The sequence below is a fragment of the Lethenteron reissneri genome, unplaced genomic scaffold (assembly GCF_015708825.2).
Source record: "Lethenteron reissneri isolate LAM-NWPU_2019-01 unplaced genomic scaffold, ASM1570882v1 scaffold_1592, whole genome shotgun sequence".
Taxonomy (NCBI): domain Eukaryota; kingdom Metazoa; phylum Chordata; class Hyperoartia; order Petromyzontiformes; family Petromyzontidae; genus Lethenteron; species Lethenteron reissneri.
In genome coordinates this window covers 18,986-44,157 of record NW_026891325.1, presented here as the reverse complement: position 1 = coordinate 44,157, position 25,172 = coordinate 18,986, and the positions used below count along the sequence as shown (strand labels likewise).

General features: G+C 51.9%; 1 protein-coding gene and 1 pseudogene across 1 annotated transcript; one reads left to right on the top strand and one right to left on the bottom strand.

The window, feature by feature from the left end:
• Positions 1-502: 502 nt before the first annotated feature.
• LOC133362728 (zinc finger E-box-binding homeobox 2-like) lies at positions 503-10,120 on the bottom strand (annotated as a pseudogene).
• Positions 10,121-17,006: 6,886 nt separating this feature from the next.
• LOC133362727 (gap junction gamma-1 protein-like) lies at positions 17,007-23,730 on the top strand. The gene is made up of 6 exons (XM_061581653.1): positions 17,007-17,140; positions 20,285-20,616; positions 21,493-21,972; positions 22,480-22,638; positions 23,411-23,575; positions 23,688-23,730. The coding sequence occupies exons 2-6, from the start codon at positions 20,315-20,317 to the stop codon at positions 23,728-23,730; spliced, it is 1,149 nt and encodes a 382-aa protein (XP_061437637.1). The 5' UTR covers positions 17,007-17,140; positions 20,285-20,314.
• The last annotated feature ends 1,442 nt before the right edge of the window (positions 23,731-25,172 follow it).

Below are 25,172 nucleotides of genomic sequence, written 5' to 3'. Positions count from 1 at the left end.
ACATCTTTCAATGTAAGTCTATGGGGCCACTCGGGGCGATTCTCAGCAGGAGTGAAATCGCCCAAAAAGAGGCGGTACTCCACAGAACGTGACATGACGCTGATTGGACTATATCCAGAGGCTGACAGTGACGGCTAGCGTGACTCTGTGGTTCAATGACATTGGTGGTGCGTCGCCCAATCGCCCTAATGAAGAAACTGCCCCTGATTCTGACTGCAGGTATTGTGGTCTATGCAAACATGGCAACTTGTAAAAAAGGTGTCAGTTTTGTTGCCAGATAAAAGGGTAAAAAAACAATTATCATGCTTCTGTTTACTTAATGGGAGAACGTTAACTTCAAACTCTGGATAAGCGCAAGAAATGGAAGTGTGCGTCTCTTGTCCTAAGAGAGGATTGCGCATACGGGAGTTGCACACCGACACCCCCCTCGCCAGCATTGCAGAGCAATGCGATCATTACGATAAAGACGCTGAGATTTATTTCTGAGTTTTAATGTAGAAATTCAAGTCTTGGCAGCCTTGGCTGCGTCGGTAAACAAAATGTATTCAAATGGAAGCACGTTAAAAACGGGGTTGTACATCCAGGAGAAATACACTGACGTTTGTCAAACAGCAACTTGCAAAGAGAACACTAAAATGCACCGCTAAAATAGTACGCGCAGTACAACACGGACCAATGGTCTGGACGATTTGTGAAAATGTTACAAATATCTTGCTCAAAGAGTATTAATACTAACTCATGTTCTGGCTGGCAATTATAAACAACAAGTTTAAATTTGATTTAAAGCTTTCGTGATTGCAGGGATTCATCTTCTTGGTTCTTTTGGTAAAGTCACGTAGAAGGGAAATAATAAAATAATAAAAATAAAACATCATCAAATCATTCTCACGACGTTTCGGCCACAACGCAAGCAGCCGTCCTCAGGTGAAGAACAGATCTGTCGGAAAGACAGCGTCTGAATGAACAGGTCTGTCGGAAAGACAGTCGGAAAGACAGACCTGTTCATTCAGACGCTGTCTTTCTGACCTGTTCTTTACCTGGAGACGGCTGCTTGCGTTGTGACCGAAACGTCGTGAGAATGATTTTATGATGTTTTATTATTTTATTATTTCCCTTCTACGTGACTTTACCAAAAGAACCAACAACAACAACGTCATTCTACTTGCATGTAAAACGGAATGAATGAACTACAGAGATGACAACGTGTAAACAAACAAACAAACACCGCAGCTTCAGAGAGACGACAACAGGAATTGCACAAACAGTGTAAACTACACAAGCTGCATGCTGTCAAATAACACTGCGTGAAAGTTTAGCAGAATACTTTTATCTTTTCAAGACTAACAGAAGCAAATCTTTAACATTTCAAACATTGAGTAACACTGCTTTTGTAAAAGATGGCACTGGTAGAAAACTTATTCTTTTTTAAAGTGTGCACATTAAATACTTTTTTTCAGATCATTCTTGTATCTTCCACCTACAGATGTTCCTAATCATAGCATTATCTATCCACATTTAACATGCCCATTCCTAACTCCGTTTTCCACCTCTTTGCAATCATTTTAATACGAAAAACACCTCGCCGCTAGTACCCACTCATTCCAACAGCATTTCAGTTAGTCCAGAAATACCTTTGCTCAAAACACATTCTGCATCCACAAAACACATTTCAGGCACGGCAGTGGTCTGCTTGCAACACGACACATTTGCTCTCAGATCGACCGGCGAGTTATCACGACTCAAAGCATCGTCGTCACTCGCACCGTCAGTTACGCATTTAGTTTCTTGGTCTTCACCCGAGCGGAGCTTCCATCGCAATATCATCTCCGTCAGCACGGCTCAACTTGACGGCGGCATCTCTCTCTTCGCTTCCCGCAGCCCCCCGCCGCGCGCGCATCTTCCCACTCTGCCTCGTCATTCCGGCCCTCTGGTACGGACACAACCCTCCGCCCCGCACCCGTCACCCCCCTCGTCGAGCTCTTCCGTCGCTCCGCTCGCCGCCCCCCCGGAGCGCCCGGCTCCCCGCGGTCGCCGCGCGGGCAGCACGAGTAGCGGCGGTGCGTGTGCTTCGAGTAGACTCCCGAGTGCGAGAAGCGCTTGCCGCAGCGCCCGCAGCGGTACGGCTTCTCGCCCGAGTGCAGCCGCGAGTGCTCGGCCAGGTGCTGCTTGCGCTTGAACGCCTTGCTGCACACCGAGCAGCGGTGCGGGCGCTTGCCTGCGACGAACAGGGAACGGAGGGGCGGGGTTATCGCCCTCGCACGGCATGCAGGAGGTCGTGGGTTCGAACCGCCTGCCTGCGACGGACAGGGAACGGAGGGGCAAGCGCGCGGGGACGCGACGTAACGCGTACCTGTGTGCTCGTACTGGTGGCGCAGCAACGAGCTGCTCTGCTGGAAGATTCCGTCGCACAGGTCGCAGGCGAACGAGCCCCCGGGCACGCGCCCCCCCCTCCGCTGCCGCTTGCGTGTGGGAGCTCCCGAGTCTGTCACCGCCACCGAGACCACGGGGACTCCCTCTCCCCGCTCAGGAGACTCTCCCTGTGGAGCGCCGTCGTCGGTTGAGCCGCCGAGGTGAACCGACGGGATTCGTCTCGTATTTGCCTCTCAGCTACCCACTCGGCCACCCACTTAGCTACCCATCTGCTCATCCAACCACTCGGCTACCTACTTACTCACCCACTCAGCTACTCACTCACTCAGCTACCCACCTACTCAACTACCCACTCAGCTATCCACCCACTCAGCTATCCACTCAGCAACCCACTCAGCTACCCACCCGCTCGACTACCCACCCGCTCATCCAACCACTCGGCTACCCATTCGGCCACCCACTCAGCTACCCACTCACTCAGCTACCCACCTACTCAACTACCCACTTAGCTATCCACCCACTCAGCTACTCACTCACTCAGCTACTCACTTACCCAGCTACACCCACTCAACTAATCACTTACTCAGCTATCCACTCACTCAGCTACTCACTCACTCAGCTACTCACTCACCCAGCTACACGCACTCAGCTACATCCTTATGGATGTGCACAATGTCCGCAGCGTTGATTCAGAACAAGCAGATTCTGGGATCGATATTCGACATACAGTGTCTCATCAGCCGAGGCAGACTCGCTTGCATCAAGATTTTATCTGCAAGGACCCGCTCTTTAATATGCGGATCCTAGTTCGACGCAACATCACGTAACACATCTGTAATAAAGGTTGTTGAGGCGACTTCTGGAATCCGGTCTTTTATTCAACTTGTATACAGCTTTCCTTCACGCTGCTGACAGGCAGCGTGAGAGGAACAGATAGACACCGCCACGTGGCAACCCGGAGCCCCGCTCCCGCGTGGCCCCCTTCCTCTGTTCGTTCCTGTTCTGACCACGTGTCATTCATCTCCACCCCTATTTAATACCCGGGTCACGTGGTACGTTTCCACCAATCCTGGTTAGCCTCCATGCAATATTCCAGGCTCCCTCGTCAGCTCCCGGGACCACGCCCCTGACTCATCTCCCCATTGGCTGTGGCCAAAGCCAGCAGAACCAATCTTTTCTTAGAGCTGTCACCTATCCATCACGTCAGGGCCACGCCCCTAGGCTTCCCCCCATTGGCTATGGACCAGGACCGGCAGAGCCAATCATCATGACGAGTTGTGATACGTCAGTGATCCGGATATATCCTCACATTACACATCTATCTCTCCGCACAATGAATAAGGTTCAACACGTGAATTGTAAACGCAAGGCGCCACCACCGGTGCGCGTGTGCTTCCGTGTTAGTCCAACAGCGCAACCTCCAAGCAGTTGTTCTTACCTGTGCAAAGTGGCGCATCTTATCGTGGAAGTCGGCGAGAGCAGCCGCGTGGGACAGCAAGGCTGCTTGGTCCAGGCCCGTGTAGGGCCTCAGGCCGGGGTCACCCATGTGGAAGGCCGGAATCAGACTGGGCGGCGGAAAGGCCGTGAGCACGGGACCGTTGCCGTAGCTGGAAGTGACCATGTTCATTGTCGGCTTGTTCTCGTGTAAACGGTCAACGCCGTTGTTGTTCGATGAGCCATCGGTCGCGTGAGAAGCACTCGAGTCCGGCTCGCCGTTCGATCTCTTCGCGTGAGTCAAGTCCAACGGCTCCTCTTTGCGCTCGACGCCGCTCGAATTGTGGACATCGACAAAGCCCGTCTCTCTAAGCCTCGCTCTGCTCAACTTTGGCAGCGACAAGTCGAGCGGCCGGGCCTGGTCTCGACCGCGGCAAAGCCCGTCTGCCACGCCGCCGGGCGGCCCGCTCTCCGCGTGACCCGCCGCGGGGCCTTGCAGGGCCGGACTTCCCTCCGTGCCGTGGGCGGCCTGCCCAGCTGGAGAACAGCTACGGCCCGCCGGCTCGTAGGAGGGCGAGCCGGACGCACGGTGCTCCTGTGCTCTGCCCGCCGCGTTAGGTTTCGTCTCCAGCCACTCGGAGAGAACGTCTCCGGGGAGGCTCATGGCCAACGGCATCTTCGTCGACTCCTCGGGACACGCCTCGACACTTCCGGCAAGGCAGTACGACTTCAGGGAAGCCGATTGGTCTCCGAGTCCCGTAGCGCCGCTCCCTTTCAACCCCTTTCCAGCCGACAATTTCGACTTCTTTGGTTGAGCCGGAGACGGAGGTTGTGGCGCTGACGGTTGAGGCGACGCGTCGATCTCGTCGTTCACCTTGCAGAGATAGCGCTCGTGTTGGTGCAGAGGTACTGCGCTCGGAAACGGTTCGTGGCAATAGCGGCAGGCGTGGCGAGCCGCCCCTTCCACGTGGGAAGAACGCTTCTCCAGATCCGCATCTTCGGTCTTGATCTTGACGGCGGGACGACCCGTGGCTTTGGGAGACGTGGCGACGGCCCCTTCCATCTTGCCGGCACCGGCAACTGGAGATGTCGCCGCACGCGCCCTGCCGTTCGCCGTGACGAAGCCCACGCACTTCTTGCATCTGATGTGCGAGCTGTACGAGCCCGAGTGGGAGAAGCGCTTCTTGCAATTTGGGCACCCGTATGGCTTCTCCCCTGGAAATTACAAACAAATACATCGACGACGGAGGTTTCTGGGTTACATCGTGTCAATATAAACGCGTCGTCAAAAACCGATACGGACGGTTCGTAAAGTTTGCGACGCACTGGTGTGCAGGAGAGCAAACCTACGACATTTGCAATTCAAGTGCGGCGACGTTTCGCCAGTAACTACAACCACTGTCATCAGGTGGGCAGCCAGAATTGTGGACGCGAAAGTCGCCGTGTCAAACCAAAACATTATAAACGCATCATCCAAAGTGCCGCGTGACGCGGCGAATGCGGCATGCGCTGTAGACACACGCGCAGGAAGGAAATCACATCAGTGGGTGCGTTCTGCCAAACGTTGCAATTGTTCCACACTCACCGCTGTGGATGCGGAAGTGTTCCTTGAGGTGGTGTTTGCACTTGAAGTCTCTCCCACACTCTGTGCACTTGTGGCTCACGGCAGCGGGAGGCTGACCCTTCTGAGCAAAGATGGAACAGAGGTGCGAAGTGAGAATCAGAATAATAAAACAATTTTACCGGAGGGAATCGGATGAGCTACGAAGCTCTTCAGCACAGGCGTTGCGTAGGGGCGAGTAAGCGTGACTCCGCAAGCAGCTCAACAACGCGTCGCGACGACACGTCACGGTTCAAACTCCTTTCCCCCACACACATTCAGACGGACGCATTCAGACAGACGCATTCAGACAGACACATTCAGACAAACGCATTCAGACAGACGCATTCAGACAGACACATTCAGACAGACATTCAGACAGACACATTCAGACAGACGCATTCAGACAGACGCATTCAGACAGACACATTCAGACAGACACATTCAAACAGACGCATTCAGACGGACGCATTCAGACGGACACATTCAGACAGACGCATTCAGACGGACGCATTCAGACGGACGCATTCAGACGGACGCATTCAGACGGACGCATTCAGACGGACGCATTCAGACGGACGCATTCAGACAGACACATTCTGACGGCCGCATTCAGATGGACGCATTCAGATGGACGCATTCAGACGGACGCATTCAGACAGACGCATTCTGACGGACGCATTCAGACGGACGCATTCAGACGGACGCATTCAGACAGACACATTCAGACAGACACATTCAGACAGACACATTCAGACGGACGCATTCAGACGGACACATTCAGACAGACGCATTCAGACGGACGCATTCAGACGGACGCATTCAGACGGACGCATTCAGACGGACGCATTCAGACAGACACATTCAGACGGACGTATTCAGACGGACGCATTCAGACGGACGCATTCAGATGGACGCATTCAGATGGACGCATTCAGACGGACGCATTCAGACAGACGCATTCTGACGGACGCATTCAGACGGACGCATTCAGACGGACGCATTCAGATGGACGCATTCAGACAGACACATTCAGACGGACGTATTCAGACGGACGCATTCAGACGGACGCATTCAGACGGACGCATTCAGACGGATGCATTCAGACGGACGCATTCAGACGGACGCATTCAGACGGACGCATTCAGACGGACGCATTCAGACGGACGCATTCAGACAGACGCATTCTGACGGACGAGCCGCCACTGTATATTGGCGACGATGCCGGCAAACGGGGTCAGTCACCTCGCCCGCGCGGCGAGGACGCGGTGCTTTGCGGAGATCCGCGATGCCGCCGTCGCCCGCGGCGCCCCTCTTGTGCCGGCGGCGGACGTGCTCCCGCAGCGAGCTGCGACGGTTGTAGCCGCGGCCGCAGTGAGGGCACGACAGCAGCAGCAGCGGCGGCGGCAGCGGCGGCGCCGCAAACGCGCCGGGAGTCCTCGCGCCTAGCGGGGAGGCACGGGGCGAGGGAGAATGTAATCAACCAGGTGGGGTGCTGACTGTTATGTTATCCGACTCTCTGTTGTATTACATTTCTAAGTATACGAGATTTGTGTTTCTATTTCATTTGTACCTGATGACGATTGCTTGTCGTATGCTAGTATTTAATTTATTATTTTATCTTTACACGTGACTTTACCGAAAGAACCAAAGAGTAATTCCTGCAGTCACGAAAGCTCCAAATTAAATGTTGTTTACGTCGTTTATTGTGAAAATTCGGTCACAGTTCCTATGACCACTGCTTCATTGCTTTTATGGCTTTATTTTGGTGATTTTCGAAAAGTTTTTTGGTTTGGCCATGTTCGTTTGTTGTAGTAGAATGCTACAAACGTGTTTTTTTTCTTTCATTTAAAATACAACGCTAACAACTACGCTGTGGAGTGTGAGCACGTGCGCTCTTACCGCCACCACGACCACCAGGGCGAGTGGCCCCACTGCCCGGCACATCGCACTCCGCCACCGGCCCGTCCTGCGCACTGCCCAGCGGCTCGGCAGTCTTGTCCACGCCGGGATTGCCGCCGGGATTGACGCCGGTCCCCTCGAAGTTCGTCTCGTCATCCTCCTCCTCCTCCGCCGCCTCCACCTCGTCTTTCTCCTCCTCTTCGTCCACCTCCTCGATGATCTGCAGCCTCTCCTCCTCATCGTCCACGTTGCAGTCTCGCATTGCCGCGCTCGTGTAGCTCGCCACTGCGACCGAGCAGAGCGGCGCGTCAGCGCGTTTTGCCGACGCCGCCTTTTAAGTTTTACAATTTTACCTTCAAGGGTGTGACTCAAAGGAAACAACCAAGAGGGCAACTGTGGTGGACATTGCTTCACGCTGGGTTCTAAAGATCCATTGCTTTGTTATTATTAATATATTCTCCCCCCTCCCGCCCCCTCCATTCCCAGTGTGTGGTCTAGCACATCCGACACGAACATCATTATTTTTCACCTACGTGACTTTACCGAAAAAACCTAAGAGTATGAATCCTTGCAGTCACGAAAGCTTCAAATCAAGAACATCATCACATCGGCAGCGAGGATGACCAGGCGAGACTGACGCCACGTGCTTTGCCAAGGCCAGTTTTGTTTTTCTCCCTCCCTCCCACTAATGGCTTAGGTCTGTGAATAAACTTTTACGTTACGGGCAGAGGTCGCAAACGGGTTTTGATTCCTTACCCGTACCCATACCCGGCCGCACCAGGATCGCAAACGGGTACCCGTACCCGGCCGGGTACAGGTACCCGTTCCCTACCCGTACCCTACCCGAAATGAGTAACAAACGGTGACTCACCAGTGACTCATGGTCTACCCGTACCCGGCCGCACCAGGGTCGCAAATGGGTACCCGTACCCGGCTGGGTACGGGTAGCCGGCTATCGGGTAGGGTACGGATATCGGGTACCCGATTGCGACCTCTGGTTGCGGGGGATCTGTGTGCCTATGAGGAAGTGTTCCTGCATGCGGCAAAGGCTAATTCCATGCCGTAATGGCTGACCATTCACAGTTACAGCAACGCACAGCGTTGTCACGTCTTCCACGTTTTGTGGGGAGAACACGCAAACTCCAAATATACAGCAGCAGGCGTCAGGGTCGGGATCGAACCCACGACCTCCTGCACACCAGGCGAGGTAGTCAACATCTCCTAGCCACCGTGATGATGATGAGAGAGACACGCAAACTCCAAATATACAGCAGCAGGCGTCAGGGTCGGGATTGAACCCACGACCTCCTGCACACCAGGCGAGGTAGTTAACATCTCCTAGCCACCGTGATGATGATGACGAGAGACACACACAAACTCCAAATATACAACAAGCGTCAGGGTTGGTGATCGAACCCATGACCTCCTGCACACCAGGCGAGGTAGTCAACATCTCCTAGCCACTGCAGCAACCCAATCTCAATGTGCATCAAGGGCTCTTGTATGGTGCCATTAAAAAACAAAACAGCATTCTTATTCTTATTAACCAGCGCTTACAATAGAGTCAAAAGTTAGTTTGCAAGGTTCAAGTTCATTGATTAGGTATAGCCCTGTGAGCCATTCGGCTCTTGAAGGTGGTTACTGTGTTATTACTGTACGGTAATAATACAGTAACAGAGCTGATCGACCCTCGGGGATCGATACACACACGAGGGGGTGGGTGGTGAGGCTGGCCAGCGACTTGTGGCTTCCTTGGGGCTAAACTCGCGCCATGGGAATGTGGAATTTCCACGTGCTTCTCGACGCTTCTCTGAGGTTTAAATTTTATTGTTTTAAACCGATAGTATTGGGACATTAGCGACTAAGTTTTTTGCAACAGAAACTTCTTCTATTATTTCCCTTCTACGTGACTTTACCGAAAGAACCAAGAATGTAAATCCCTGCAGTCACGAAAGCTTTAAATCAAAACAACCACAACACAAGATGGCAGATATTTGTCACGATATTATATTTAAACAATCTAACGCAACCACCACCACCACCACAACAACAACACAACAACCACAACACAGCCATATGATGGCAGATATTTGTCACGATGTTAATATTTAAACAATCTAACAACACAACCACCACAACAACAAGATGGCAGATATTTAACACGTTTATATTTAAACAATCTAACAACACCACCACAACAACAAGATGGCAGATATTTGTCGTGCAAGTCTTTACTTACTTCGTGTTAAACTGCAGTGTTCGTTACTGGGCTGCAACGCCACCCACTCACAACAACAACAGCAGCAGCAGCAACAACACAACAACACCATGGACAAGCTCACACGAGAGTGGGGGAGAACTTAGCAACAACAGCAGCAGCAACAACAACATAACATGGACACTCGCGAATTGAATTGTCATTTGCTATTTGAGCCCAGCCACTTACTGCCACCCAGTGGCTTCTCCTAAGCGCTGCTGTTGGAGTGCAAGATGACAAATCTGACCACAGCCTGGGGCACAATGGCCCATCATCATCATAAGCCCTTTATAAGCATGGCCGTTGACCCTGCAGGCCATTGAGCGAGCAACTCAACGTTCCTACCAGCTCCCTCCGCAGGACGATGTGTTCATACACTAACATCTATACGCAAGACGACTTTTGGGGGTAACTAACAGCTATTGTGCCCACGTCTTTTCTCAGATAACCATCACAGACGAACTCAATGGCAACAGGGATTTCTCGCTCACGACCCCTGCTAGCGGAAGAGCCTCCGTCCCAGTGAACTCCAGAGTGTGTTTGGCCTCCTCTTCCATGCTGATCAGAGGAGTTTAAAGAGTTGGGCGTATTCACACTTTACCCCCCACCCACCTACCTCACCGCGACCTCCCGCTAGACTGCGGCGTACACATAACATGATAACCACTGGCTGGACAGATTTAAGAAACTTGCCCAATCATTAAACTGTCGATATTCAGTAACCTCTGGTCGTCACGTCCAAGTGTGACACCATCAATTCGTGGGTTTAATGGAATGTGCCCCCCCACGTTAAATACCCGCGCAGCGACCCCCACCACCACCACCAGCCCCACTCTGTATATTTGGAGTTTGCGTGTCTCTCTTTCTCCGAGTTGTCCCATGGATTTTTCTCCGGGTCGTCCGGTTTTCCCCTCTACATTTAGAAACACGCGTTGAGAGTATTTGGCTGCTGTAGATATCCACACGATAGGCCACTTCGTTGAGCTATCATTTGTGGCCAGATTGCTTCTGAAAAAAGCGCTATATAGCTTAGTGGGCCTTACCAGTGAAATAACAAAGAGTTTAGTTAAAGAGTTAATAGCATTTGACCAACCTACCCCACACCTGTCAAACATTCTGGACAAAGTGGTCGTACCCACACATTACCCCACCACACGTGACCTTGTACTTGAATCACTGTGATGAAGCCATGAATAATATTGGTTGGGCAGATGATGTGGGACTGAAGTAGCATGCTCACATTGAATCTGCTTTGCTGGGAGATCGAATGGAACCAGCGACCTGGAGGAGTCCAGCATGCCAACTGTTACACCGCAGACACGTCTTCAGTGTTTGATGAGGGGCGGCGCTTGACTCGATGTGAATACAAATTAACCTTCAAAGTTCTGCTCGACAGAATTACTTCAAACTCACCATGACTTTGGTGTTGTGTGTGTGTGTGTGACATCCTGCCGGCGGGCGTTCGACACTTCACGTGGCCTTAAGGTGCACATGGCCTGGCACAAGCATCGTGGTGACGTCACCGCCACTTAGTGGCGAATGGCTGTTGTTGTTGTGTGTGTGCGCGTGTGTGTGAAACACCTGCCTGGGCATTTTGTACCATCGGGCACTCCACCCCCACAACTCCCAATCGGTGATGAGGCAGTTGTGGAGAGAGTGGAGAGTTTCCCATACCTGGGCAGTGTGCTCATGACCGGCTCTGGTTTCACAGCAGAGGTCTCACTCCAAATCAGTCGAGCGGCATTATCTTTTCGTTGGTTGTGTAACGCTGATGTTCCATTGAACGGGTCCACGTTTCACAAGTGTAATGACAGGGTTATGTTGACATGACAAAGTGACACCAGCTGGCCTGGGAAGAGTTTCACGGTTACAGCCACAGAGGTAACAGCCAATCGGGGAAGGAGGCGTATCTGGGGCAAAGGTAACAGGAGGGGCTAGCTGAGATGCTCCGGGAACCTGCTGGAACGTTCCACGAGAGGGCGTGGCCGGAGGCGGGGCTTAGCCTGGGGGGATATAAGGAGGAGCGGACGCGTGGTTCGGGGCGGGTGAGGGGTCCTGGGTCCTGGCTGTGTCGCTGTTCACCGACATCGCTCTCCATCGTCCGGCCACGTGGAAGATCTCCTGCGTTGGTTCCATCGCCGTCATCGTCACGCCGCCAGCCAGCGGCGGAGACGAGTGAGGGCGAGGGGACCTCGCCGAGTGATCGGCTGTGTGTGTAGCCAGTGGAGGTGTTATTGCCTCGAGTTGTATTCAGTGAAGAGGAAGAACCAGTGCTGGCCTGTGTTGTGCTCAGTGTGAGAAATAAAGAAGTACCCTCTATACGATGTGTCGTGGAAGTCGCTCATTACACAAGCAGAGAGAAGGGAGGGGGCATGACCGTGGCCGAGAAGACCCGAAGCTTCCACAAGGATTGATAGACCAGGCAGGTTCCACGCGGCAGCGTTACAAAGGCGAATAAAATGCCACCCAACTGATTCAGAGCGAGATTTCCGCTTTCAAATGCCTGAGTCCATGGCTCCATCTCGGGAGTGGCCGTTCCTCTGGGACACGTTTCAGAATGGATGAAGACTCTCAAACAATCTGGTGGCCAATGGTGAACAAAAAATAACCTTCAACCGTTGCTGGCTTATCTTTGCTGATGTGGCACTTTCAGTTGGAGCAACAGGAAAACAAAGTTGTACATCCTGAAGAGGCGAACAGACGCGGCGTTTTATTCATAAAGAAATTAGTAGACATTTCAATTGTGTGAAACCAACTATAACCAAAGGGCGGTGAACGCTCCAAATCAACCGTCACGTGACACAAACGTTGAGATTATTTCTGCGAGAATGAAGGAATGGAAATGCTGCGAAATTCAAAGTGTAAATGACACAGGGTGCACGCCGTGAAACAATGGCTAGGAGATGTTGACTACCTCGCCTGGTATACAGGAGGTCGTGGGTTTGATCCCGACTCTGATGATGCCTGCTGCTGCTGTATATTTTGAGTTTGCGTGTCTCTCATCATAGTGGCTAGGAGATGCTGACTACCTCGCGTAGTATACAGGAGTTTGTGGGATCGATCTTCACCCTGACGCCTGCTGCTGTATATTTGGAGTTTGCGTCTCTCTCTCTCTCCGTGCTCAAGTGGATTTTTCTAGGGGTCCTCAGGGTTTTCTCTCCAAAATCAACGTCACGCTTTTAGACTCTTTATTTGGGACCCCGGGGTTCTGCCACAAGGTTCAGTTCAGGGGCTCTCCGACAAAATCGTCCAACGCTGAATTGTCACGTGGCTGCTTGTTACTGCACCCCCCCTCCCCCTTTGCATTTTCCAATTCTCACGACGGATTGAGTTGCAGGTGAGAAAACATTGTGCGCACAAAAATTCCAAATGTTTGTTTATCAAATTCGTTTTTTTTTTTTTAACGAGAATCTTCACTGAAAATGTCAACGCAAAGGCAACGATTCCCCATGCCCCGTGCAGCCTGAACAGACAGTCGGGGTGAGTGCTGCGACTCACGCACCTATAGAGGCCGGCACTGTGGTACCACCCCTGACCGACCGCCTTTGTCTCCCCGGCGGTGATGTTCACCACAGACCCCAGCAGCAGGCACACTCATTTGGGGCAGAGTGGACGTAGGGGAGGCCCAGCACCGCTCCGGGGGGGAGGGGTAAAGAGAGGGGCAGGCTGGGTGGTGGAGGGCTGGCGAAGTGTGTGGGATTGCCCAGCGAGGCAGTCAGCTGTGACCTCTATGACCTGTGACCTCTAAGCGGTGCTGGAAGTGGAGGCTCCCATCCTGCTGCTGCTGCTGCTCCATGAGTGGGTGGGTGAGCGTGTCTCTGTGTGTGAATCTATGGGTCTCTATGGGTGTCTACGGGTCTCTGTGTGAATCTATGGGTCTCTGTGTGTGAATCTATGGGTCTCTGTGTGCGTCTACGGGTCTCTGTGTGAATCTATGGGTCTCTGTGTGTGAATCTATGGGTCTCTGTGTGCGTCTACGGGTCTCTGTGTGAATCTATGGGTCTCTGTGTGTGAATCTATGGGTCTCTGTGTGCGTCTACGGGTCTCTGTGTGCGTCTACGGGTCTCTGTGTGATTCTATGGGTCTCTGTGTGTGAATCTATGGGTCTCTGTGTGAATCTACGGGTCTCTGTGTGCGTCTACGGGTCTCTGTGTGTGAATCTATGGGTCTCTGTGTGAATCTACGGGTCTCTGTGTGCGTCTACGGGTCTCTGTGTGTGAATCTATGGGTCTCTGTGTGTGAATCTATGGGTCTCTGTGTGTGTCTACGGGTCTCGTGTGTGTGAATCTACGGGTCTCTGTGTGAATCTATGGGTCTCTGTGTGTGAATCTATGGGTCTCTGTGTTAATCTATGGGTCTCTATGTGTGAATCTATGGGTCTCTGTGTGCGTCTACAGGTCTCTGTGTGTGAATCTATGGGTCTCTGTGTGTTAATCTATGGGTCTCTGTGTGAATCTACGGGTCTCTGTGTGTGAATCTATGGGTCTCTGTGTGTTAATCTATGGGTCTCTGTGTGCGTCTACGGGTCTCTGTGTGTGAATCTATGGGTCTCTGTGTGCATCTACGGTTCTCTGTGTGAATCTATGGGTCTCTATGAATCTATGGGTCTCTGTGTGAATCTATGGGTCTCTATGAATCTATGGGTCTCTGTGTGAATCTATGGGTCTCTATGAATCTATGGGTCTCTGTGTGAATCTAGGGGTCTCTATGAATCTATGGGTCTCTGTGTGTGTCTACGGGTCTCTGTGTGCGTCTACGGGTCTCTGTGTGAATCTATGGGTCCCTGTGTGTGAATCTATGGGTCTCTGTGTGATTCTATGGGTCTCTGTGTGTGAATCTATGGGTCTCTGTGTGAATCTACGGGTCTCTGTGTGCGTCTACGGGTCTCTGTGTGTGAATCTATGGGTCTCTGTGTGTGAATCTATGGGTCTCTGTGTGTGTCTACGGGTCTCTTGTGTGTGAATCTACGGGTCTCTGTGTGAATCTATGGGTCTCTGTGTGTGAATCTATGGGTCTCTGTGTTAATCTATGGGTCTCTGTGTGTGAATCTATGGGTCTCTGTGTGCGTCTACGGGTCTCTGTGTGTGAATCTATGGGTCTCTGTGTGTTAATCTATGGGTCTCTGTGTGAATTTACGGGTCTCTGTGTGTGAATCTATGGGTCTCTGTGTGTTAATCTATGGGTCTCTGTGTGCGTCTACGGGTCTCTGTGTGTGAATCTATGGGTCTCTGTGTGAATCTACGGGTCTCTGTGTGAATCTATGGGTCTCTATGAATCTATGGGTCTCTGTGTGAATCTATGGGTCTCTATGAATCTATGGGTCTCTGTGTGAATCTATGGGTCTCTATGAATCTATGGGTCTCTGTGTGAATCTATGGGTCTCTATAAATCTATGGGTCTCTGTGTGAATCTATGGGTCTCTATGAATCTATGGGTCTCCGTGTGAATCTATGGGTCTCTATGAATCTATGGGTCTCTGTGTGAATCTATGGGTCTCTATGAATCTATGGGTCTCTGTGTGTGAATCTATGGGTCTCTGTGTGAATCTATGGGTCTCTATGAATCTATGGGTCTCTGTGTGTGAATCTGCCCTCACTAAAGTCTCCTCTACCAGCCTCCCCCTCTCCTGCCTCTGGCTCTCCTGCCAGGCCACTTATGCTCGATGGCCTTCAGCCCCGACATCGTTCGCGCTACGGACGTCTGTCTCGCGAACTCGTCTCTCGGCGCTCCTCTCCCCTCCTCCACGGCCTCCTCGCAAAACCCCTGCCACATTTGTCTCTCTCTCCTGTCTGCCATCGCTCTCGCCTCCGCCTCTCCAAACCGCCCCCCCCCGGCCTGCCTCCCCCCCCCTCTTTCCGCCGCGTCCCTCGCCACGTCCATCGGTCTCAGCATCACCGGCATGACGACCCTCCTGGCTCCCTCTTGCTCCCACCTGGCCCTCTCGTCTGGAGGTTGCCTCTCATGCCCCCCTCTGCCCCCCTGTGCCCCCCTCTCCTGCCCGGCTCTTGCCAGGTTGTCCCGTCTCTCCTCGTCTCTCACGCTCAGAGCTGCTCTCCCTGCAGCTGCTCCCCTCTGGGCGGCTCGGTCTGCACCGTAGCCTCTCCGCTCATCGTCAAGCCTGTTCCAAGTTGGCTCTCTGCCTTGGCCTCTTCTTCCCTCCGCTCCTCTCCCCCCTCTCTCCATGGGAGTTCCTGGCTTGTCGTGCCGGCGATGCAACGCGCACAGCTGTACCACCAACACCTGTACCACCAACACCTGTACCACCAACACCTGTACCACCAACACAACGATCGGCACTATCGCCACACGTTCGTATTTACGTGATCCAACCCAAAAAAACTCAATGATGGATATTTGTTGTGAAAACCTACGTTGAAAACGTAGGTTTTCGCGACCAATATGATCCATATTACAGGTTTTTGTAAACCCTTCACCACGCGACACAGCCAATTAGTAACAAGGTTGGTCACGTAAACAGAACTTGCCAATTCGTTACTAGTACAGCACTAGTCACACACACTGGGTGCGTAGCGAGTGAGGATAGTGAGGGTGGTGAGTGAATGAGTGCAGGTAGCGAGTGAGTGTAGTGAATGCGTGAGGGTAGTGACTGAGTCAGTGAGGTAGCGAGTGAGTGTGAAGAGTGAGAGCGAGAAAATCACTCACGCTGAGTCTTCCTCAACGTTGTTCTGAGGTTCTGGGGAGTCCAGGCAGAGTCCTGATGAGAGAGAGAGATACAGGATTCAACACTCCCTGGCTCACACCATACTCATTTCTCACGCTCGCTCCAAACACAAAGACCCCCCTATAGCCATAACAGACTGCTGGGGTCAAGTGGCGTTGATAGCGAGTAGCAGTAGCAACCTGGCACTGTGGCACACGAGGGGGTGGGTGGCCAGGGCTAGCGATGTTCACTACACTACACCGCTACGCCTGGTACGCATTTGAGGCTGAGTCGACCTAGGGGAGTCCCAGGACCGGTTCAGATAATCGTCACGTACACACACGTACAGTTTAACACGCGCACACACACACAGTTTATTGAACACGTGCACACACACAGTTTAACACGTTCACACACACACAAACAAATCCCCAATGTCTGTGTTCACTTGAATTATTTATTTCAAGTAGAAACTTCAACTGAAAATGTCAATGCAAACACAACTATCCCCCCCCCCCCCCCATGTAGACTGTACCAGGTTGTAGGGGCAAGTGGTGTTAGTAGCGAGTAGCAGCACCTATGCAGGCATTGCCCTCGGGGGGCAGGGTCAAGGGTCAGGCACGGGGTCAAAGTCAGTAGCAGGGTCAAGGTCACGAACAGGGTAATATTCTTGGTTCTTTCGGTAAAGCCACGTAGAATGGAAATAATAAAATAATGAAAATATTCAACAATAAATAGTCCGAAGTGAGGGTGAAGAAGGGGGGGCGGATGTGGAGGGGGGGCGGATGTGGGGGAGGAGCCGAAGGTGAGGGGGGAGGGGCAGAAAGATGGCGTCTTTGCCACGTGCATCTGCTAAGGCGTCTCCTCCACTCGCTGCGTCTTCTCCCAGCTGATCGTCTCCTGCGCTCCAGCAGAGGTCTGACCCCACCACCCTCCTCCTGCTGCTCTCTCTCTCTCTGCGCTCTGTCTCCCACGCAGCCGCTGCCGTCTTTGTCTCTCCTTGCTGCTGTGGCTGTGTGTGTGTGTGTGAGCGAACGCCTGAACGGCTAGAGAAGAGATGGAGTGATGTGGAGCTGAGTGGATCAGCCTCTGTGGAGCAGGAGGAGGAGGCTCGTGAAGGACGCTGCTACTACTGGGCAGTTGGAGGTATACTCTTAGGTTTTTTGTCGGTAAAATCACGTAGGTAAAAATAAAAATTAATAATAAAAATAATATTAATAGAAATAACAATATTGCCTCTGATACAGTCTATAACAAAGATACAGTCTATAATGTAGACTGTACACACAGGTACAGTCTATAATGTAGGGTGACTGACTGAGTGGGTGGGTGAGTGGGTAGTGGGTGTGTGAGTGACTGGGTGGGTGAGTGACTGGGTGAGTTGGTGGGTGAGTGCCTGAGTGAGTGGGTGGGAGAGTGAGTGAGTGAGGGGATGAGTGGCTGAGTTGGTGAGTGAGTGACAGTGAGTGGGTGGGTGAGTTGGGTGGGTGGATGAGTGGGTGAGTTGATGGGTGAGTGAGTGGGTGAGTGACTGTTACATGGTTAATAATATATTTCCAATGATTAGTTTGTACCCATCATCACGGTAAAAGATTTAACTACACATATTTGTACCATCTTATTTGACAGGTACTATTCTAATTTACCGAGTGTTGACATCTCCCGCGTTTAACATTCAGATAAGCCCCTCCCCCCCTCCCCCTTGTATTTAAGAGCTTGTCACTTGGAATTTGCCTCACTTGATACAGTCAATTTAGCTGTGACGGTCCCACCTGACGACGGAGACTTGGGTTGCCTCCTAAAAGTCGTGATTTATTATTTTATTTCCATGATAATTTTTATAATTTATTAATATTTTTACCTACGTGACTTTACCGAAATAACCTAAGAGTATGAATCCTTGCAATCACGAAAGCTTCAAATCTAGAATCAGTTGGAGGCAGTCGCCCTCCAGCAACAACGAAGGGCAGAGGAGCGACGCTCACAACAACGAGCGGAGCGCCGGGCGTTTAAAGCGCAGCGAGTATTCACAGTAGGGGGCACAGTTGTTGCATCGGCCAGCCATCTGTCAGCCAACCCATGGTAGGTGCCTTGGGTTGACTGCCGAATGGCTGTTGTTGTTGTGTGAGCGTGTGGACACAACGCTGAGCGAACTCAACTTACGTTACCAAGGTTAGGTTCCAGAGGTACCGTTTGTAAGTCCAACTTGACTTCTGTCGATCCAAACGTGGTGTATGGCATGTACACCAAACACAGATGCAGATGCCACTGGTTCTTCACGTTCTGCAGATATAGATGCCACTGGTTCTTCACGTTCTGTAAATGTAGATGCCATTGGTTCTTCACGTTCTACAGACGTAGAATTCACTGGTTCTTCACGTTCTGCAGATGTAGATGCCACTGGTTCTTCACGTTCTGTACATGTAGATGCCACTGGTTCTTCACGTTCTGTAGATGTAGATGCCACTGGTTCTTCACGTTATGTAGATGTAGATGCCACTGGTTCTTCACGTTCTGTAAATGTAGATGCCATTGGTTCTTCATGTTCTGTAGATGTAGATGCCACTGGTTCTTCACCTTCTGCAGATGTAGATGCCACTGGTTCTTCACGTTCTGCAGATGTAGATGCCACCAGGGGCGGTTTCTTTATTAGGCCGATTGGGCGACGCACCACCAATCTCATTCAACCACAGAGTCACGCGAGCCGTCACTGTGCCTCTGGATATAGTCCAATCAGCGTCATGCTATGTTCTGTGGAGTACCGCCTCTTTTTGGGCGATTTCCCTCCAGCTGACAATCGCCCCGAGTGGTCCCATAGACTTACATTCAAAGATGTTTTTTTTCGAACGGGGGCGCTGCAATGCATTCTCTATGGCTTCAGGGAGGGCTCGCCCTAACGTGCTTACGTCATCATACGTGCTTACGTCATCATACGTAAGCACGTTTCATCCAACAATATAATTTGTCGCCACCTAGTGGAATCTTTAATAAAAGAAACTTGAGTGGTTTGTTTTAATAGTGAGTATAGAAACAAACAAGATGTATTGTAAGAGTCACTTTATTTTTCATTAATATTAAAGAAGTGAAGTTGCCTTTACATGCTTAAGCTGTTAATTTATCCATTGCATGGGTGGACCTTATCCTTATCAATCATCCAGACATTTGCCCCCCCTGAGAGATTTTGCAGGAGCCGCCACTGGATGCCACTGGTTCTTCACGTTCTGTAGATGTAGATGTCATTGGTTCTTCACGTTCTGTAGATGTAGATGCCATTGGTTCTTCACGTTCTGCAGATGTAGATGCCACTGGCTCTTCACGTTCTGTAAATGTAGATGCCATTGGTTCTTCACGTTGTGCAGATGTAGATGCCACTGGTTCTTCACGTTCTGCAGATGTAGATGCCACTGGTTCTTCACGTTGTGCAGATGTAGATGCCACTGGTTCTTCACGTTCTGTAGATGTAGATGCCATTGGTTCTTCACGTTCTGCAGATGTCGATGCCACTGGTTCTTCACGTTCTGTAAATGTAGATGCCATTGGTTCTTCACGTTCTGTAGATGTAGATGCCACTGGTTCTTCACGTTCTACAGATGTAGATGCCACTGGTTCTTCACGTTCTACATATGTAGATGCCACTGGTTCTTCACATTCTACAGATGTAGATGCCACTGGTTCTTCACGTTTTGTAGATGTAGATGCCACTGGTTCTTCACGTTCTGTAGATGTAGATGCCACTGGTTGTTTGCGTTCTGCAGATGTAGATGCCATTGGTTCTTCACGTTCTGCAGATGTAGATGCCACTGGTTCTTCACGTTCTGTAGATGTAGATGCCACTGGTTCTTCACGTTCTGTAGATGTAGATGCCACTGGTTCTTCACGTTTTATAGATGTGGATGCCACCACTGTCATCTATTGTGCGTGGAGGTTGAACTTACGAATCTCGTTCCAAACGGGCAACTGGACAAATGGGACAGGTTATTTGATCATCTCTCAAAGTCCTGAAGTTGAATGTTTCTAAGTGACGCTAGTTGCCCGTACAAACTCGAACGTTTCCCCGCAGCAGCGTCTTTGCATCTGAGTGGCGTTCACGATGAGCTGGGGCTACCTGACACAGCTGCTGGAGGAGGTTCACCGACACTCCACATTCCTGAGCAAGCTGTGGATCACCACCTTCCTCATCTTCCGCATCGTTCTCACGACGGTGGCCGGCGAGTCGATCTACTACGACGAGCAAGGCCGCTTCACGTGCAATACGGCGCAGCCCGGCTGCGAGAACGTTTGCTACGACAGCTTCGCGCCACTATCGCACGTCCGCTTCTGGGTGTTCCAGATCATCGCCGTCGCCACGCCCACCATCCTGTACCTCGGCTTCGCTGTGCATCGCATCACCAGGTACACACGTCCCCGGAGGGAGTGTTTCACAGCGGGGGGGGGGAATTTGGATTCTAGACACACGCAGACACACGCAGACACACGCACACACAGACACACGCAGACACACGCACACACAGACACACGCACGCGCACGCAGACACACACACAGACACACGCGGACACACGCACAGACACACACAGACACACGCAGACGGGGCCACACGCAGACACACACAGACACACGCAGACACACACAGACACACGCAGACACACACGCAGACACACACGCACACAGACACACGCAGACACACACAGACACACGCAGACACACACAGACACACGCAGACACACACAGACACATGCAGACACACGCAGACACACGCAGACACACACGCAGACACACACGCAGACACACACAGACACACGCAGACACACATAGACACACGCAGACACACACAGACACACGCAGACACACACAGACACACGCAGACACACACACACGCAGACACACACACAGACACACGCACACGGGGCCACACGCGCACAAAGACAAAAGTCCCCCGCGTAGTCTCCAAAGGCCGTCGGGATAAGTGCTTCTCGCGAGCGGCGCTTCAAAGCCCACGAGGGGGTCTGTGGCCAGAGCCACGCCGGCTGCGTTTGCCTCCCCGGTTGGCGAAGTTCTTGCACGTCGCACCAGGTGCTCACTTGACACTTCAAGCGTCTCTCGGAGGCGACGATCGGGAGTGGGATCCCGGACAGCCCCCGTGTCCGTCTCTGTTGGTCGTCGTGATGTCGCGTTTTGCAGCGAGCGAGCACTTTCACTCGCCCACGACGCTTCACACCGAGCGGTGGGACTTGAACGGCGCCGCCGCCGCCGCTCTCTGCCGTGGTCAGGATCGAGCTAAAGCGAGACCAACGGAACAAGCGGGCCAAGCGAGTCGACCGTGCGGTTGAATGCACGGAGGAGGTGGAGGTGGAGGAGGTGGAGGAGGAGGAGGAGGTGGATGTGGAGGAGGAGGAGGAGGAGGGTGAAGAAGAGAGCAAGCGGGAGCCTTGGCAACACAACGAGCGTTGGAGGATCAAGTCTGACGGGCTGATGGCGGCCTACACCCTCCAGCTGCTGGCGCGTACGTTGGCCGAGATGGGCTTCCTGGCAGGCCAGTACCTGCTCTACGGCTTTGAGGTGGCCCCACGCTTCGAGTGCGTCCGCCACCCCTGCCCACATCGCGTGGATTGCTTCGTGTCTCGCCCCACGGAGAAGACCATCTTCCTCCTGCTCATGTACGCCATCGCCGCCCTCAGCCTCCTGCTGGAGTTGTCCGAGATCTGCTACCTGGGGCTGGGCGCCTTCCACGACTTGCTGAGCGGGAGCAGGTGGGGGGAGGGGCACGCGGGGGGGGGGCACGCGGGGGGGGGGGGGGCACGCGGGGGGGGGGGGCGCGAACGACGCCTTGTCGGAGGTTGATAATAGTTTTTTCACCGATGGGTTCATGCTTCAGCCACCGTCGTGTTGCAGAGCAAATGCACCGGTCTGTCTGCTGTCCGCCTGATGATGCTGGTTGTGATCACTGGACGAAGCGTCGTACTCAGATTGTAGATCGTTGAAACCTCATTTGCCAGTAAAAAATATGATAATTGTATAGTAGTGTATAGTGTAGTGTGTTGCCAGCGATGTATATAGTGTTTTGTATAGTGTAGTGTATGTGTTCACAGCTGTCTATATAGATGTGTGTGTAGTGTATAGTGTAGTGTATAGTGTAGTGTATAGTGTAGTGTATGTGTTCACAGCTATCTATATAGATGTTGTGTATAGTGTAGTGTATAGTGTAGTGTAATGTGTTCACAGCTGTGTATATAGACGTGTGTGTGTGTGTGACGTAGGTCCGCGGAGGGCAAGCAGACGGCCCTCACGACGCTGGAGGCTTCCCGGGTGAAGGTGGCCCAGGGCAGCCAGCGCGTGTCGCCGGTGCCCCCCCTCCCCGCCCCCCCCCCGGGGTACCACTCACTGGTGGGCGCCGCCCCGGACGGGAACGGCGCCGGGTGAGTTTCACGAGGAGCGCTCACACCGCTCCTCACGCGTCACGGCGATAACTACTATCATTCATCATCGTCGTTGTCGAGGTTTTTGGGTTTAGATCGCATTAGCCACTATACACTGCACTGTACACTATACACTACTATACACTACACTACACTATACACTACACTATACTACACTATACACTACTATACACTACACTATACACTACACTACTATACACTACACTTTACACTACACTATACACTAGACACTACACTACACACTGCACTACACACTACACTACTATACACTACACTATACACTACACTATACACTACTTTACACTACACTATACACTACTATACACTACACTATACACTACACTACTATACACTACACTATACACTACACTATACACTAGACACTACACTACACACTGCACTACACACTACACTACTATACACTACACTATACACTACACTATACACTACACTACACACGCAATATAACCCAGACAAACCCTCTATCGTGTGCAGTGTATTCACATATTGTTGTCAATGAAAACTCTTGAAATTCAACTCGTTTTCTAGGGTGGCGGCTCCGGGCGAGCCGGCGCCCCCGGCAGCCCCGGCACCAGCACCAGCAGTAGTAGCAGCAGCAGGAGCAGCACCAGCAGCAGCAGCAGCGGCAGTGGTGGCGATGTCGCCGCGTGAATTGTGTCAGCTGCGTGAGGAGCTGCGGGAACTCCAGACGGAGTTGGGGCTGACGCTGAGGCCGCCCCCCCGCCGCCAGGAGGCCCCCGGACAGGCCGCTGGTGACGTCGCCGCTGGTGACGCCGCTGGTGACGCCGCTGGTGACGCCGCTGGTGACGTCGCCGCTGGTGACGCCGCTGGTGACGCCGCTGGTGACGCCGCTGGTGACGTCGCTGGTGACGTCGCCACCGCCGCCCCTCGCACGGTGTGGCTCTAGCGCCAGAGCCAGTTTCACTCTCCGCCCGCTACACCCTCCCCCCCCCCGATGCGCCGCCCCCGTTGTGATCGTCTTTTTTTTGTCGACGTTCTCTGTCGAGATTCAAGCGGCAGGCGGCCGCCACGCTGAGCCACGTGACGTGACGGGGAGGGGGGGGGGTGGGGGGCACGTCGTTGACCCACGCGATGTGGGGGGGGGGGGGTGGGGGGCACGCCGTTGACCCACGCGACGGTGTGGGGGGGTGGGGGGGGGGCAGCCCGGCACCCAGCCTCGTAGCTGGGGGGATTCAGCTCTGCTCTGGGTTTGTAACCCAGCGGAGCGTTGAGAGTTCAAGTCTCCTTAGAACGCGTTCTTTGTGGCATCGTGGCTTATCGCATTGGGCCGACGTATAAATGTACGAGTCGGGGGGGGAGGGGGATGTTTGATTAAAGCAACGCAAATCTTTTCGTTACTTTAGCTTCTTAATTTGCGTGAGTTTCTGTTTCAATTTTTTCGTTAAACCTTCTCCCATCGCTGGTTGAGAGGCGTTGGGTTTAGCGTTGCGCACGTCGTTATGAGGGCGTGACAGCCCGCTGCGGTTTACATTGACAAAGCAAAAGGCATTTCAGATGTTGGCTATGCGGTTTGGGAACAGCTGTGGGCAAATGTGAACAGTAGGTGACACGGTGTTGTTGTGTTTATTGTTTTTCTGAATCTTTAATTTTTTTTATTGGGAAATGGAAATGATGCTTGTGTGTTTCATGTTAATTTATGCTAATTGAGTAACTGTCATGTGATCAATCGCACGTGTGATTACAATAGGAACGTCCTTAAACGATTTTTACTTCATACGGAACCGCGCTGTAGAAACGTGAGCCCAATGGCAAAAATGGACCTCAAATTGATTGGTAAGATTGTGCAATTAAAGAAATTTCCCGAAACAACGGTGTACCTGTGAGTGTGTGTAGCTTTGTCTAATAAATGCTTATCAATTGGCAAGTACAGTGAGGGAAAAAAGTATTTGATCCCCTGCTTATTTTGTACGTTTGCCCACTGACAAAGAAATGATGAGTCTATAATTTTAATGGTAGGTTTATTTTAACAGTAAAAGACAAAATAACAACAACAAAATCCAGAAAAACGCATGTCAAAAATGTTAAATTACGATTTAAAGCTTTCGTGACTGCAGGGATTCATCTTCTTGGTTCTTTCGGTAAAGTCATCACGTAGAAGGGAAGTAATAAAATAATAAAAACAGGTGAGGACGGCTGCTTGTGTTGTGGCCGAAACGTCGTGAGAATTAATTTATGTTTTGTTTTTATTATTTTATTACTTCCCTTCTACGTGACTTTACCGAAAGAACCAAGAAGGTCAAAAATGTTATAAATTGATTTGCATTTTAACAGGCGCAGTAGGTCGAGATAGAACCCACGACCTCCTGTAGACCAGACGAGGTAGTCAACATCTCATAGCCACCGTGTTGATAAGAGAAAGTGAGAGAGACACAGACTCCAAGTATACGGCAGCAGCTGTCAAAATCGGGATCGAACCCACGACCTCCTGTAGACCAGACGAGGTAGTTAACATCTCACAGCCACCGTGGTGA

Coding starts and splice junctions, on each gene's coding strand:
- LOC133362727 (XM_061581653.1), top strand. CDS start 20,315: ATGAGCTGGGGCTACCTGACACAGCTGCTGGAGGAGGTTCACCGACAC. Junction 20,617..21,492: donor GCTGTGCATCGCATCACCAG/GTACACACGTCC, acceptor TGCCGTGGTCAG/GATCGAGCTAAAGCGAGACC. Junction 23,576..23,687: donor CCACCGCCGCCCCTCGCACG/GTGTGGCTCTAG, acceptor TTCTCTGTCGAG/ATTCAAGCGGCAGGCGGCCG.